The sequence below is a fragment of the Saccopteryx leptura genome, chromosome 2 (assembly GCF_036850995.1).
Source record: "Saccopteryx leptura isolate mSacLep1 chromosome 2, mSacLep1_pri_phased_curated, whole genome shotgun sequence".
In the NCBI taxonomy this organism is placed as follows: domain Eukaryota; kingdom Metazoa; phylum Chordata; class Mammalia; order Chiroptera; family Emballonuridae; genus Saccopteryx; species Saccopteryx leptura.
The window spans coordinates 381,923,613-381,935,641 of NC_089504.1; the positions used below are offsets into that span (position 1 = coordinate 381,923,613).

At 49.2% G+C, this 12,029-nt stretch overlaps 2 protein-coding genes across 6 annotated transcripts; both read left to right on the plus strand.

Moving 5' to 3' along the window:
* Window positions 1-654: 654 nt before the first annotated feature.
* LOC136393844 (tubulin alpha-3 chain-like) lies at window positions 655-7,224 on the plus strand. The gene is made up of 4 exons (XM_066366492.1): window positions 655-874; window positions 2,113-2,261; window positions 2,542-3,222; window positions 6,928-7,224. The coding sequence occupies exons 1-4, from the start codon at window positions 754-756 to the stop codon at window positions 7,222-7,224; spliced, it is 1,248 nt and encodes a 415-aa protein (XP_066222589.1). The 5' UTR covers window positions 655-753.
* Window positions 7,225-7,442: 218 nt separating this feature from the next.
* On the plus strand, window positions 7,443-11,239 carry THAP7 (THAP domain containing 7). 5 transcript variants are annotated; one of them, XM_066365430.1, is made up of 5 exons: window positions 7,443-8,152; window positions 8,322-8,505; window positions 8,828-8,983; window positions 9,463-9,603; window positions 9,790-11,239. In XM_066365430.1, exons 1-5 carry the CDS (start codon window positions 7,912-7,914, stop codon window positions 10,352-10,354), a joined length of 1,287 nt encoding a protein of 428 aa, XP_066221527.1. In that variant the 5' UTR covers window positions 7,443-7,911; the 3' UTR covers window positions 10,355-11,239. The 5 variants fall into 5 exon arrangements, with proteins under 5 accessions (XP_066221527.1, XP_066221530.1, XP_066221532.1 ...); XM_066365433.1 differs by having other exon boundaries at window positions 7,447-8,152; window positions 8,322-8,401; XM_066365434.1 differs by lacking the exon at window positions 7,443-8,152 and adding an exon at window positions 8,186-8,204 and having other exon boundaries at window positions 8,322-8,401.
* Window positions 11,240-12,029: the final 790 nt, after the last annotated feature.

The following is a 12,029-nucleotide window of genomic DNA, read 5'->3' on the forward strand; positions in this document are numbered from 1 at the left end:
TCTGTCTCTGAAAAAAAAAAAGTAACCAGAAGCCAGTGAACAAGAAAACCCTTCAATGTAGTCCATATGCGTCAGCCTCCTGGAGCATAGAGCTGGAAGGAGAACAAGGGTAGATCTAGAAGGGCAGATAAAAGACACACAGAATGACCACCAGCACTTGGGTTATGGTAAACCGTGTGCTAGTCCACTTTTCCTTCCCCAACTCTATTACATTTTTACCTTATTCTTTGGTCAGGACACAATCAAAAACTGCTATTCTCTGGAGAATTACTGTCACTATCTGTAATGTGGAGTTTACTGTTGACATTATATGGTTTCCAAGTTATAAAATAATTTTTATGTAGTAGAAAACTCGTAGATTCTGGGACTAACTGGCACTTAGCTAGGGTGGTGTAGAGCAGTGATTTTCAATCTTCATACAACATCAGGGTGGTTAACTTTTGCAGACTGGCCATTGAAAACCACTGGTTTAGAGCCCCTGAGTTTTCATAGGGATAAGTGGGCCACATAAGCCTCGTATAAAATAAGGTTTGAGAAAGCCTTAGACATGCTGAAGCACATATAGAACATATATTAAATTATATTTTCATGCTATATAATGACAATTGCCTTGAATACAAATGAGTCTTACATTTATGTTTTGTTTCCCAGCGCGAGTGCATTTCTATCCACGTTGGGCAGGCCGGTGTCCAGATCGGCAATGCCTGCTGGGAATTGTACTGCCTTGAACATGGAATTCAGCCTGATGGGCAAATGCCAAGTGACAAAACCATTGGTGGTGGGGATGACTCGTTCAACACATTCTTCAGCGAGACTGGGGCTGGCAAGCATGTGCCCAGAGCAGTGTTTGTGGACCTGGAGCCCACTGTAGTCGGTAGGTACTCGGACAAGTAGGGAGACTTTCCAGGGAGGCTGGGAGAGCTTTGTTAAACTTCTGCGGGTGCTCCTTGGAATCCCTCTGCAGAAAGTATGGGTGGACACACAGGTATGTCCGTGATCATCTTAGGTGAGAAACTTGAAAGGTTAATGCTTGAAATGTGGGCCTTAGGCTCCTGATTTAGGAAAACCTAACATACCAAAAAAAGCTGCTTTGCCAGGAGTAAGATAGCTTGTGACAGATTTATCTGTGACTGCCTCAGCCCCAGGCAAGTGGTCTTCTGGACCCTGTCTGCAGGGTGCCCAGGTGCTGGTTCCTCCTTAATGTTGTGCACTCTCAGGCTGGTGCACAAGAATTTCTACCTGCATCTCAGGCATAGAAAGTGGAGAACATTCATAGGGTTTATCCAGATTAGATACCTGGGGTAGTTTCCAAGGAGAGTTGCGAAGTAAGTACCTGTCAGTGGCCATCCAGGAGATCACAGAATGTCACCCTAAACTCAGACCCAGACTACATAGGTCAGGGGTCCCCAAACTACAGCCCGCGGGCCGCATGCAGCCCCCTGAGGCCATTTATCTGCCCCCCGCCACACTTCTGGAAGGGGCACCTCTTTCATTGGTGGTCAGTGAGGGGAGCATAGTTCCCATTGAAATACTGGTCAGTTTGTTGATTTAAATTTACTTGTTCTTTATTTTAAATATTGTATTTGTTCTCGTTTTGTTTTCTTACTTTAAAATAAGATATGTGCAGTGTGCATAGGGATTTGTTCATAGTTTTTTTTAATAGTCTGGCCCTCCAATGGTCTGAGGGATAGTGAAATGGCCCCCTGTGTAAAAAGTTTGGGGACCCCTGACATAGGTACTGTGATGGGACTATTTGGCAAAAGTAATCCACACCTGGTAACTATGGTATGTCAAGTTCTTTTTAATTATTCCCTTTGGGTATGAAAGAAATATTACTTGTAGAATAGAGTGTGTGTGTGTGAGAGAGAGTTGAGAGCTCTGTTCCTTCTTTGGGAACCAATTAAGCTGGTATTTGTGCTGAGTTGAGTTCACCTCCCTAGAGCCATAGAGTACAGTGATGCTCTGTATTACATAGAGATTCTGTGATACTAATGCTATTGACCTTCAAGGAAGGTCACATGCTTGGTAGATATGAATGGTCCCCAAATCTGTCCAGGCTGGTGAGTTAACTATCGTCCCTAAAGGCCCATGGCACATGTGTCCTCTTTGTAGATGAAGTGCGCACAGGGACCTACAGGCAGCTCTTCCACCCGGAGCAGCTGATCACCGGGAAGGAAGATGCAGCCAATAATTACGCCAGAGGCCATTACACCATCGGCAAGGAGATTGTCGACCTGGTCCTGGACCGGATCCGCAAACTGGTAAGAAGAGCGGTGGGAAGCCTTCCAGGGTCATTTTGGCAAAACCCAGGCCAGAATCGTGAACCCTGGCCTTCCTCTGTGGTGTGGCTGCAGTGCAGCATCCAGACATCTTTGGTGTCTGCTTTGCCTGGCCTCTAAGTGTAATGCATGTTCCCTGGGGACAAGTGGAATCCATTTAATCTGGTGGAGGCAGAGAGAAGTGCCCCAGGCTTGCTGGAGGCTGGCGGTGTGGCTTCAACAGGCCTTGCTCAGGGTCTCTGCTTTCTCTCATTTCTCTCAGGCGGATCTGTGTACCGGGCTGCAGGGCTTCCTCATCTTCCACAGCTTCGGGGGCGGCACCGGCTCTGGGTTTGCATCTCTGCTTATGGAACGGCTCTCGGTTGACTACGGCAAGAAGTCCAAGCTTGAATTTGCCATTTACCCAGCCCCCCAGGTGTCCACGGCCGTGGTGGAGCCCTACAACTCCATCCTGACCACCCACACGACCCTGGAACATTCCGACTGTGCCTTCATGGTGGACAATGAAGCCATCTATGACATATGTAGGCGCAACCTGGACATCGAGCGGCCCACCTACACCAACCTCAATCGTCTGATTGGGCAGATCGTGTCCTCCATCACGGCCTCCCTGCGCTTTGATGGCGCCCTGAACGTGGACTTGACGGAATTCCAGACCAACCTGGTCCCGTACCCCCGCATCCACTTCCCACTGGCCACCTATGCCCCAGTCATCTCAGCCGAGAAGGCCTACCATGAGCAGCTGTCCGTGGCCGAGATCACCAATGCCTGCTTCGAGCCGGCCAACCAGATGGTCAAGTGCGACCCTCGCCACGGCAAGTACATGGCCTGCTGCATGTTGTACCGGGGGGACGTGGTCCCGAAAGACGTCAACGCGGCCATTGCCACCATCAAGACCAAGCGCACCATCCAGTTTGTGGATTGGTGCCCGACGGGATTTAAGGTAGGGCTGGGTGATAATAAGGGGTTTTACCTGCCAGCGTGAAGCAGACCGTGACAGAACGCTGCCCTTTGTGAATACCCCGTTCCATGGCACCATGGCAGCGAGGCTGTTGGTCATCAGTTAGTGTACCAGAGTGAGCATTTATTCAGTGGTGTCTTTTGAATTTATTCCTTAGTCATCCCACTGTTTATCTGTGGTGAGAGAAATTTCTTTTAATAGAATAGGAAATTTTTTGAATGATCATTGTTCCATCTGGGTGGTGAGATTAGTGTAGAAAATGGAGGTTAGCCTTCAAAATGAGATTTTTTTTCCTTACAATTCAACTTTTCTTAACATACAAAATTTTTTCTAATAGAAATGTAGGTATTTTCTGGCCAGTTTGCTAATTCATGTGGATATTTGAAATTGGGGCATTATTATAAACTGATTCCAACATGTACTTTGAAGCCAAATAACAGAATATCAACTTCTACACCTATTGTGATTATTAGATTAAGTGCTTTATTTATTTATTTATTTTTTGTATTTTTCTTTTTTTTTTCTTTTTTTTTTTTTTTTTTACAGAGGCAGAGATAGATAGGGACAGACAGATAGGAATGGAGAGAGATGAGAAGCATCAATCATCAGTTTCTCATTGCGCATTGCGACTTCTTAGTTGTTCATTGATTGCTTTCTCACATGTGCCTTGACCGTGGGCCTTCAAACCAAGTAACCCCCTGCTGGAGCCAGCGACCCTGGGTCCAAGCTGGTGAGCTCTTTCCTCAAGCCAGATGAGCCCGCGCTCAAGCTGACGGCCTCAGGGTCTCGAACCTGGGTCCTTCCGCATCCCAGTCCGACGCTCTACCCACTGCGCCACCACCTGCGCCACCACCTGGTCAGGCATTTTTTTAAACCTTTTTTTTTTTTTAAATCTTCTTCAGGTGCTACTGAGTTTCTTTGATGGGTATAGTGATACATTTTATATATTTCATCGTCTTAAATATTCTGTATCTGACATTTTTTTTTAATTTTATTAATTCATTTTAGAGAGGGGAGAGAGAGAGAGAGAAAGAGAAAGAGAGAGAGAGAGAGAGGAAGAGAGGAGCTAGAAGCATCAACTCCCATATGTGCCTTGACCAGGCAAGCCCAGGGTTTCGAACCGGCGACCTCAGCATTTCCAGGTCGACGCTTTATCCACTGCGCCACCACAGGTCAGGCCCTATTTTTTGTATTTTTCTGAAGCTGGAAACGGGGAGGCAGTCAGACTCCCACATGCGCCTGACCGGGATCCACCCGGCACGCCCACCAGGGGGCGTCGCTCTGTCACGACCAGAGCCACTCTAGCGCCTGGGGCAGAGGCCAAGGAGCCTTCCCCAGTGCTTGGGCCATCTTTTGCTCCAATGAAGACTCGGCTGCGGGAGGGGAAGAGAGAGACAGAGAGGAAGGAGAGGGGGAGGGGTGGAGAAGCAGATGGGTGCCTCCCCTGTGTGCCCTGACCAGGAATCAAACCCGGGACTTCCGCACTCCAGGCCGACGCTCTACCACTGAGCTAACTGGCCAGGGCCTGCTTTATATTTTTATTTATATATATATATATTTTTTTTTTTTTTTTTTAATTACTTGTTTTAGAGAGGGAGGAGAGAGACAGAGGGGAGAAGAGCAGGAAGCATCAACTCCCATATGTGCCTTGACCAGGCAAGTCCAGGGTTTTAAACCTGCAACCTCAGCATTCCAGGTCAATGCTTTATCCGCTGCGCCATTACAGGTTGGGTACTAAGTGTTTTCTCGTGCTTGAGTTCATTAACTTTAGGCAGTCTTCCTTAAGTCCTTGTTCACACTTGGTTTTCTGTATTAGATGACCTGTAGACCTGACCTATGTAAGCCTTCATGAGTCCTAAGATGTTCAGGGAGTTGCAAGTTCCATTATCATGCCAGATGGACAATGACAAGTAGCAGTGAATGTATGTCATTTGTTCCCATTTGGAATGTTTGTAGCTTGCCTCTGACTACACACAAGTTGTCGAAACTATTCTTCTGTCAGACCCACTTTTAGATGCTGTGACACAGATTGTCTTTGAGGAACTGAAATTGATAATTTAAAGTGAGTCACAAAAGATAAAATCTTCAACAGGTTTCACTAATCTGGAAATAATCATTAAATCTTACATAGGTTTGCAGAGTTTTGGTTTTACATAGGAGCTGAAACCTTCCAAGTTCTTGGGTGAAGTAAAGTTTCTTTCAGTCACTGTGACCTCTAGAAAGTGAGATCATCCAAGACAGTCTCAGCTGGGAGGCACTGTGGGAGGTGCTGTGCCCTGTGCCCAGGTTCCTCTCCTGAGTCTCTGGCCCCTGTAAGCCAATAGGGAGGCGAGTCTGTGAGGAAGTACAGGAATTCAAACCTTAACTATCCCCACAGAAGACAGTCCAACCTCAGATGGACCATGTTGAATTCTCATTCCTTTCAAGTTCTTTTTCATCAGTCTGAGTGTGATTTCACCATATGTACTTTAACAACCATTTGCTCAGAGATGCAGTATTTTCAGGGAATTTCCCATGTTTATTAAGTATGTTTAGGTTATTATAAATATGCAGATATGTGGCAAAATATTAAAACAATGAAGAAGCCTGAAAACAAGTCTTCTTCCCCAGAGCTTTATTGTCCTTAAAATTATGTTCTGTGCATATTCAAGGTATATTATGCCTCTTGCTATATGGGTGATGTTTACAAAAAGAGGCTAACAACATGGCAGATGCACATTCTTTTCACATAGATGACAGACTCAACTCACTGCACACAAGTGGCCAGATTGAACAGGAGGCTGGCAGCAATACTACTTGGAGGGGCTGGCTGGCTTGGTCTTAGAGCCATGGGACCCCTTGATCAAGGTCAGAACCCCCCTGTGCTCTTCTCCCTGCTCCTCCCAACTCTTATGGAGACTGGTGTGTGCCTGGCTGTTGCCAACTACTATCTGCACACCAGCAAAGAGATAGAGGACCACCTCAGTACACTTTTAGGCATTTGTCTTCCTCCAGCATGATGTTCCCGAAGCTGTCCAATGCTATAGTTTATATATTACTCTGTAGTTATTTCTAAGCATAAGTAAGTAGAATTCAACTTGTTTTTTTTTTTTACCAGGTATACAATATCCCTTGGACATACTGACATGCCAGGACAGATTTCTCATTCTTTTCCATGATTATATAAAGTGTTTCACTATATGGGCACATAATAATTTAACTAGTTCCTTATGATGGACATGTGTTTCCAGTTTTGCCATTAAAAACAGTGCTTTAAATTAAATACAGAGAAATCTTTATATATGTAGCTTTGTGCTCTTGTGTGGGTAAATCCAAAAAGTGAAAGTACTAAGTCAAAGGATATTAAATGTTGATAGATACTGCCAAAAACTAGTGTACTAATTTCTATAGGGCATTATTTAAACTGGACCCACAGCTCATTTTTTAAAACAAGGTACTATTTTTTTTTTAAGGTTCTATTGATTTAGAAAGAGGAGAGAGAGAAAGGGGTTGGGGGGAGAAGAGCAGAAAGCATCTACTAGTAGTTGTGGCCTGTCATGTGCCTTAACCAGGCAAGCTGCGGTTTTGAACTTGCGACTTCATTGTTCCAGGTTGATGCTATATCCACTGCACTCACTACAGGTCAGGCTAGGTACCATTTCTGAGGCCACAATATAAACTTCACTCTATTTTTCCCTTCTCCGGCAGGTGGGCATCAACTACCAGCCCCCCACGGTTGTTCCCGGGGGAGACCTGGCCAAGGTGCAGCGGGCTGTGTGCATGCTGAGCAACACCACCGCCATTGCGGAGGCCTGGGCCCGCCTGGACCATAAGTTTGATCTCATGTATGCAAAGCGAGCCTTTGTGCACTGGTATGTGGGGGAGGGCATGGAGGAAGGGGAGTTCTCAGAGGCCCGGGAGGACCTGGCAGCTCTGGAAAAAGATTATGAAGAGGTGGGTGTGGATTCTGTGGAAGCAGAGGCTGAAGAAGGGGAAGAATACTGAATGGGAGGGTGCAGCTGGCCTCCATCCCTTTGTATCCCCCTCCACTGTAATATTACAAGATATGTTTACCTATTAAAGTTTCTATATTGAGGCATCGTCTGTCCCTTGTGTTGCACTTTTACCAAGTTCCCCATCAAGATACTTGCCTTTTTCCAAGTGGATTTCTAGGAGGAAACCGTTTCCTTTCAAACTGAAAGAATTAAGCATGTATATTTAGTTGCTGCTTTATTTTCACAAAGAAGGCTTCAAAAGGCATGAGTAAAACAGGGAAAAAGACTTCAATTATTTTAAATTTAAACATTCTTAAATCGTTCGTCCCATACTTGATGTTCTTTGGAAAATGGAATAGTAATCGGTTTTTTCCTAAGCAGTGGAGTCGCTGTTTTCACCCTCAGCCTTTTGGGAGGGCCCAGGGGGGCAGCCCCATCCATTAAAAATCCAGTTTGTTTCCAGAAAGGCCCTTAGCTTTTCCCTTTAAGGTCCCTGCCGTAGGTCGCTAGCACAGAACCTTCTGCCCATCAGTTTTCCCAAAACCTAATCAGTGGCTACTGCCCAGCTTTCCAATGAGAGGCACCTCTCCAGAAGTCGTGAACACTGGTTTTTGTCAGGTTTGATCTCGCATTCCGGCCTCTTTTTCTTGCCGTTGGAATTTCTTATCTTGCAATCGGGGCCTCCGGGACAACTAGCATGAGTCCGATCCCAAGTCAATACTTCGGCCCGAGAGGACAAAGAAGGATTTCCTTTGAGACAGCGCCGGCGTCCAAAAATCCTAGCCTGACGCGTGCTCGGCGACGACCCCACACACCAGCCACTTCCGGAGCCTGCCCCGCCCCCGGACGAATGCACCACGCTTCCCAGTCTCTATGGTACCAACTTCCGCCGCTCGCCACGCATCGCGAGACTCCGGCGGCTCAGCAATGGCGAGACCGTGAGTGCCGCTGACGAGTCAGGAGAAGGGGTTGGGACGGAGCGCAGGCGAGGTTGGGCAGTGGGAAACTCAGCAGGGGAGGGCCGCCAGAACCGGAGCGGCGGCTGGGGGCTCCAGGCCCCTAAGGGTCAGACAACAACCCCCGACCAAGCTCCCGCCTCTTCCCCAGATGCCGCGTCACTGCTCCGCCGCCGGCTGCTGTACACGGGATACACGCGAGACGCGCAATCGCGGCATCTCCTTCCACAGGTCAGCGCGCGTGCGTGCTGGCTCATGAAGACTGACGTGCGCAAGTGTCCTTTTTGCTGGCATGAAGCCTCGATTACGCGTGCGCGTTCTCTGGTTGGGGCGAGGTTTGAACTTGGGGATGGGAGAGGTTGAAGCTGGCGGTCCTGATGGGACTGAGTCCAGACGGGAAAGGAAGGACACGCTTCCACCACACTTGGATCCTCTGTGACTCTTATCTACTATCTAGATAATGCTGAGCAAGTTGCGCTTCCTTTTTGAGGCTTCAGTTTCCTCGTCCGTGCCCGGTTGGACGGTGCTTACCTTGTAGGGTTTGATGGGAGGTCTCCTGGCAGCATGTGCAGGGCCAGCTCTTCCCATCTGGAAGTGTAGGCAGCCTGGCCCCAGGGCTTCAGGCAGCCTGGGGATCACATTTTTGTGGCTCCACAGGCTTCCCAAAAAGGACAACCCAAGGCGAGGCTTGTGGCTGGCCAACTGCCAGAGGCTGGACCCCAGCGGCCAGGGCCTATGGGACCCGTCATCCGAATACATCTACTTCTGCTCCAAACACTTCGAGGAGAACTGCTTTGAGCTGGTGGGAATCAGGTGAGCCTTCTTGCGGGCCAGCATTGGGCATCAGTGGGGCCCAATGAGGAGGCTCGTGGAGCACCTGGCAGGAGGACAGGCAGACCTAGTTTCAGGGATGGCTGCCTTTTCCCAGTTCCGTACCTCAGTTCCCTCTTTTGACAAATGAGGACAGGAAGACCCACCCTTTCAGGATGATTGTGCCAGTGACAGAAGAGAAAAACATAGCTTTTCCAGAGTGTTCCTTAGAACCCCAGGCCTCCCACCAAGTCCACAAATGAAACATTCTTTTTGGCTGCTCAGCCCAGTTCTGGTGGAGCCTTTCCATGTATCTACAGGGAAGAGATTGATGTAACTGCCTAACTTGGCATTCCCCAAACTAATTGTGAGCACTGGGGAGCCTGCTCTGGGGTGCTGGAAGGCATGCTGACATCCCCTGCAGGTCAGCTGGGCGTGGCGGTGCTTGTTCTCTATCTCATCCAGGCTGCTTTCCCCCACAGTGGGTATCACAGGCTGAAGGAGGGGGCAGTTCCCACAATATTTGAGTCTTTCTCCAAGTTGCGCCGGACAACCAAGACCAAGGGGCACAGTTACCCACCTGGTCCCCATGACATCAGCCGGCTCCGCCGATGCAGGAAGCGGTATGTGCTACAGGCGGAGGGTGCTCCACTCACGGTTTGAGGGACTGGGCTTTAGAATGTCTCCCAGCCAGCCGTGCTGGACAGGGTCCTGAGTCTGTGGAGAGGGCTGACACTCCTATTCAGGGGGGCTGGTGAAGTGGGATCTGGTAGGCCCTTAGCCTGACATGTCAGTTTCTCTCCCCACAGCTGCTCTGAGGGCCGAGGACCCACAACTCCTTTTTCTCCACCTCCACCTGCTGAGGTCACCTGCTTTCCTGTTGAAGAGGCCTCAGCACCTGCTGCTTTGCCTGCCTCCCCCACTGGGAGGCTGGAGCCTGGTCTCAGCAGCCCCTTTTCAGACCTCCTGGGGCCACTAGGTGCCCAAGCGGATGAAGCAGGTTGCAGTGCCCAGCCCTCGCCAGAGCGGGAGCCAGAGCGACAGCCATCCCCTCTTGAGCCGAGGCCTGTCTCACCTTCAACCTACATGCTGCGCCTCCCACCACCAGCTGGAGCCTACATCCAGAATGAGCACAGCTACCAGGTGGGCAGCGCCCTACTCTGGAAACGGCGAGCTGAGGCTGCACTTGATGCCCTGGACAAGGCCCAGCGCCAGCTGCAGGCCTGCAAACGGCGAGAGCAGCGGCTACGGCTGCGGCTAACCAAGCTACAGCAGGAGAGGGCACGGGAGAAGCGGGCACAGGCAGATGCCCGCCAGACTCTGAAGGATCATGTGCAGGACTTTGCCATGCAGCTGAGCAGCAGCATGACCTGAATGAGACCACTGGACCCAGGGCTGACGGAGGGGTTGCTAGTCAGGGCTCTGCATCTTCTTCCCTCAGAATCCATTTGGGAATGGACCTGATTTGAGCGGCATCCACCAGACGTCGTAATAAAATGGGTTCTAGGAAGCCCTGTATCTGGTTCACCTGGGGGCTGGGGCTCTCCCTCAGTACCAGGCTTGTTTCTCCAGTCAATGACTATATCTTCAAAAGGGCTCAGACCTTGGAGTCCAGGCTCTAGGCTGTGGAGAGCAGAGTCTAGCTTTTGCCTTCTCTTTCCCATGCAGCTCTGTGCCTCACAGTCTCTAAGAGACAGGATGGGGTGAATAAATGCCAGGAGGAGCACCAGGCACCCTTCCCATGGCACCTCAAACAGCCTTGATTTCAGCAGGCTGGTTCTTTTGAAAACACTCCTAAAACCCAGGCCAGACTCATGGGATACAACAGGCTTCCATCCAGAAGCCCAGTCTGCCCAGCCTGCATCCCAGCTGAGGGCCAGCCCTCACTCACTACTGGGCTTATCTCATCTGAAAACAGGGACAAGAATGATCATTCTGACCTGGGGCCGCTATGCTTGGCAAGTAGTGAAGCCCAACAAATGCCATACCTGACCCCTGGAAGTCTGGGAAAATGGGGGAAGCATGCAGTAGCAGTCTTGCCTCAACCTGTGTCCCCATTTTTCTTTAACTTGACTCTAGAAGGCCTCCTTCCATCTGTAATCACTACAAACAGCTCAATGCATGGGGCTGGTTTAACCACACAGGTAACCTCTCCTTGTTGGGCCTTGGCTGCAACAGCCCCAAGAGCACAGCTGAATTTCTTTCTTTCTATTCCTGTGACTTGCCACAGTGATTTGAAATTTTCTTTTTAGTCTTTGATGTGTGGCTTCATTTATTTATAGCATGTCTGAAAAGATATTCAAGTGATCAGTTACAAGGGTCCCAACCAGTCCACTGTAGAGCATGGTTTGCAGCAGACCATTTCCCCCAGGTCCCAGGCTTATTTTCTTGCCCCAGGCCATTTTCTGGCTTGCTGGTGGCCTTGTGGATGGGCTTCCCTTGCCTAAGGATGTCCACCTGCTACTGGGGCTCCCCATTCACCTTCATCCAGGCTCTTCAATAAGGGCTGAAGAGTGGCAGCTACCAACGTTTGTATGGGGTACAGCCAAAGAGATAGGAAGTAAGGTCTGAGGCAGGGAAGAGAGATCATTTCCCCAAAAACGGCTTGCTGGACGCTGGGGCAAAAGGGTCCCTGAGGTTCTTGTTTCCAGAAAGGAGACAGAACATGGCCTTTCACGTTGGGGTAGAATCACACAGGGACTTCTGTTAGGACAGGGAAGGATGTTTCCAGCCCATGCAGGAGCCTATAGTGCAGTATATTGGGGGGAGGAGTGTCATCCCAGGATTACCCTCAGGGGAGAAGCCAGCCTGGATTCCTGCCACAGTCCCTTCCCCCATGTGTCTAGGCCCCTGGTCGGCATACTGCGGCTCATGAGCCACATGCAGCTCTTTGGCCCCTTGAGTGTAGCTCTTCCACAAAATACCATATGTGGGCTCTACCTTGATAAGGAATGTACCTACCTATATAGTTCGTTTAAAATTTTTGGCTCTCAAAAGAAATTTCAATTGTACTTTTGATATTTGGCTCTGCTGACTAATGAGTTTGCCA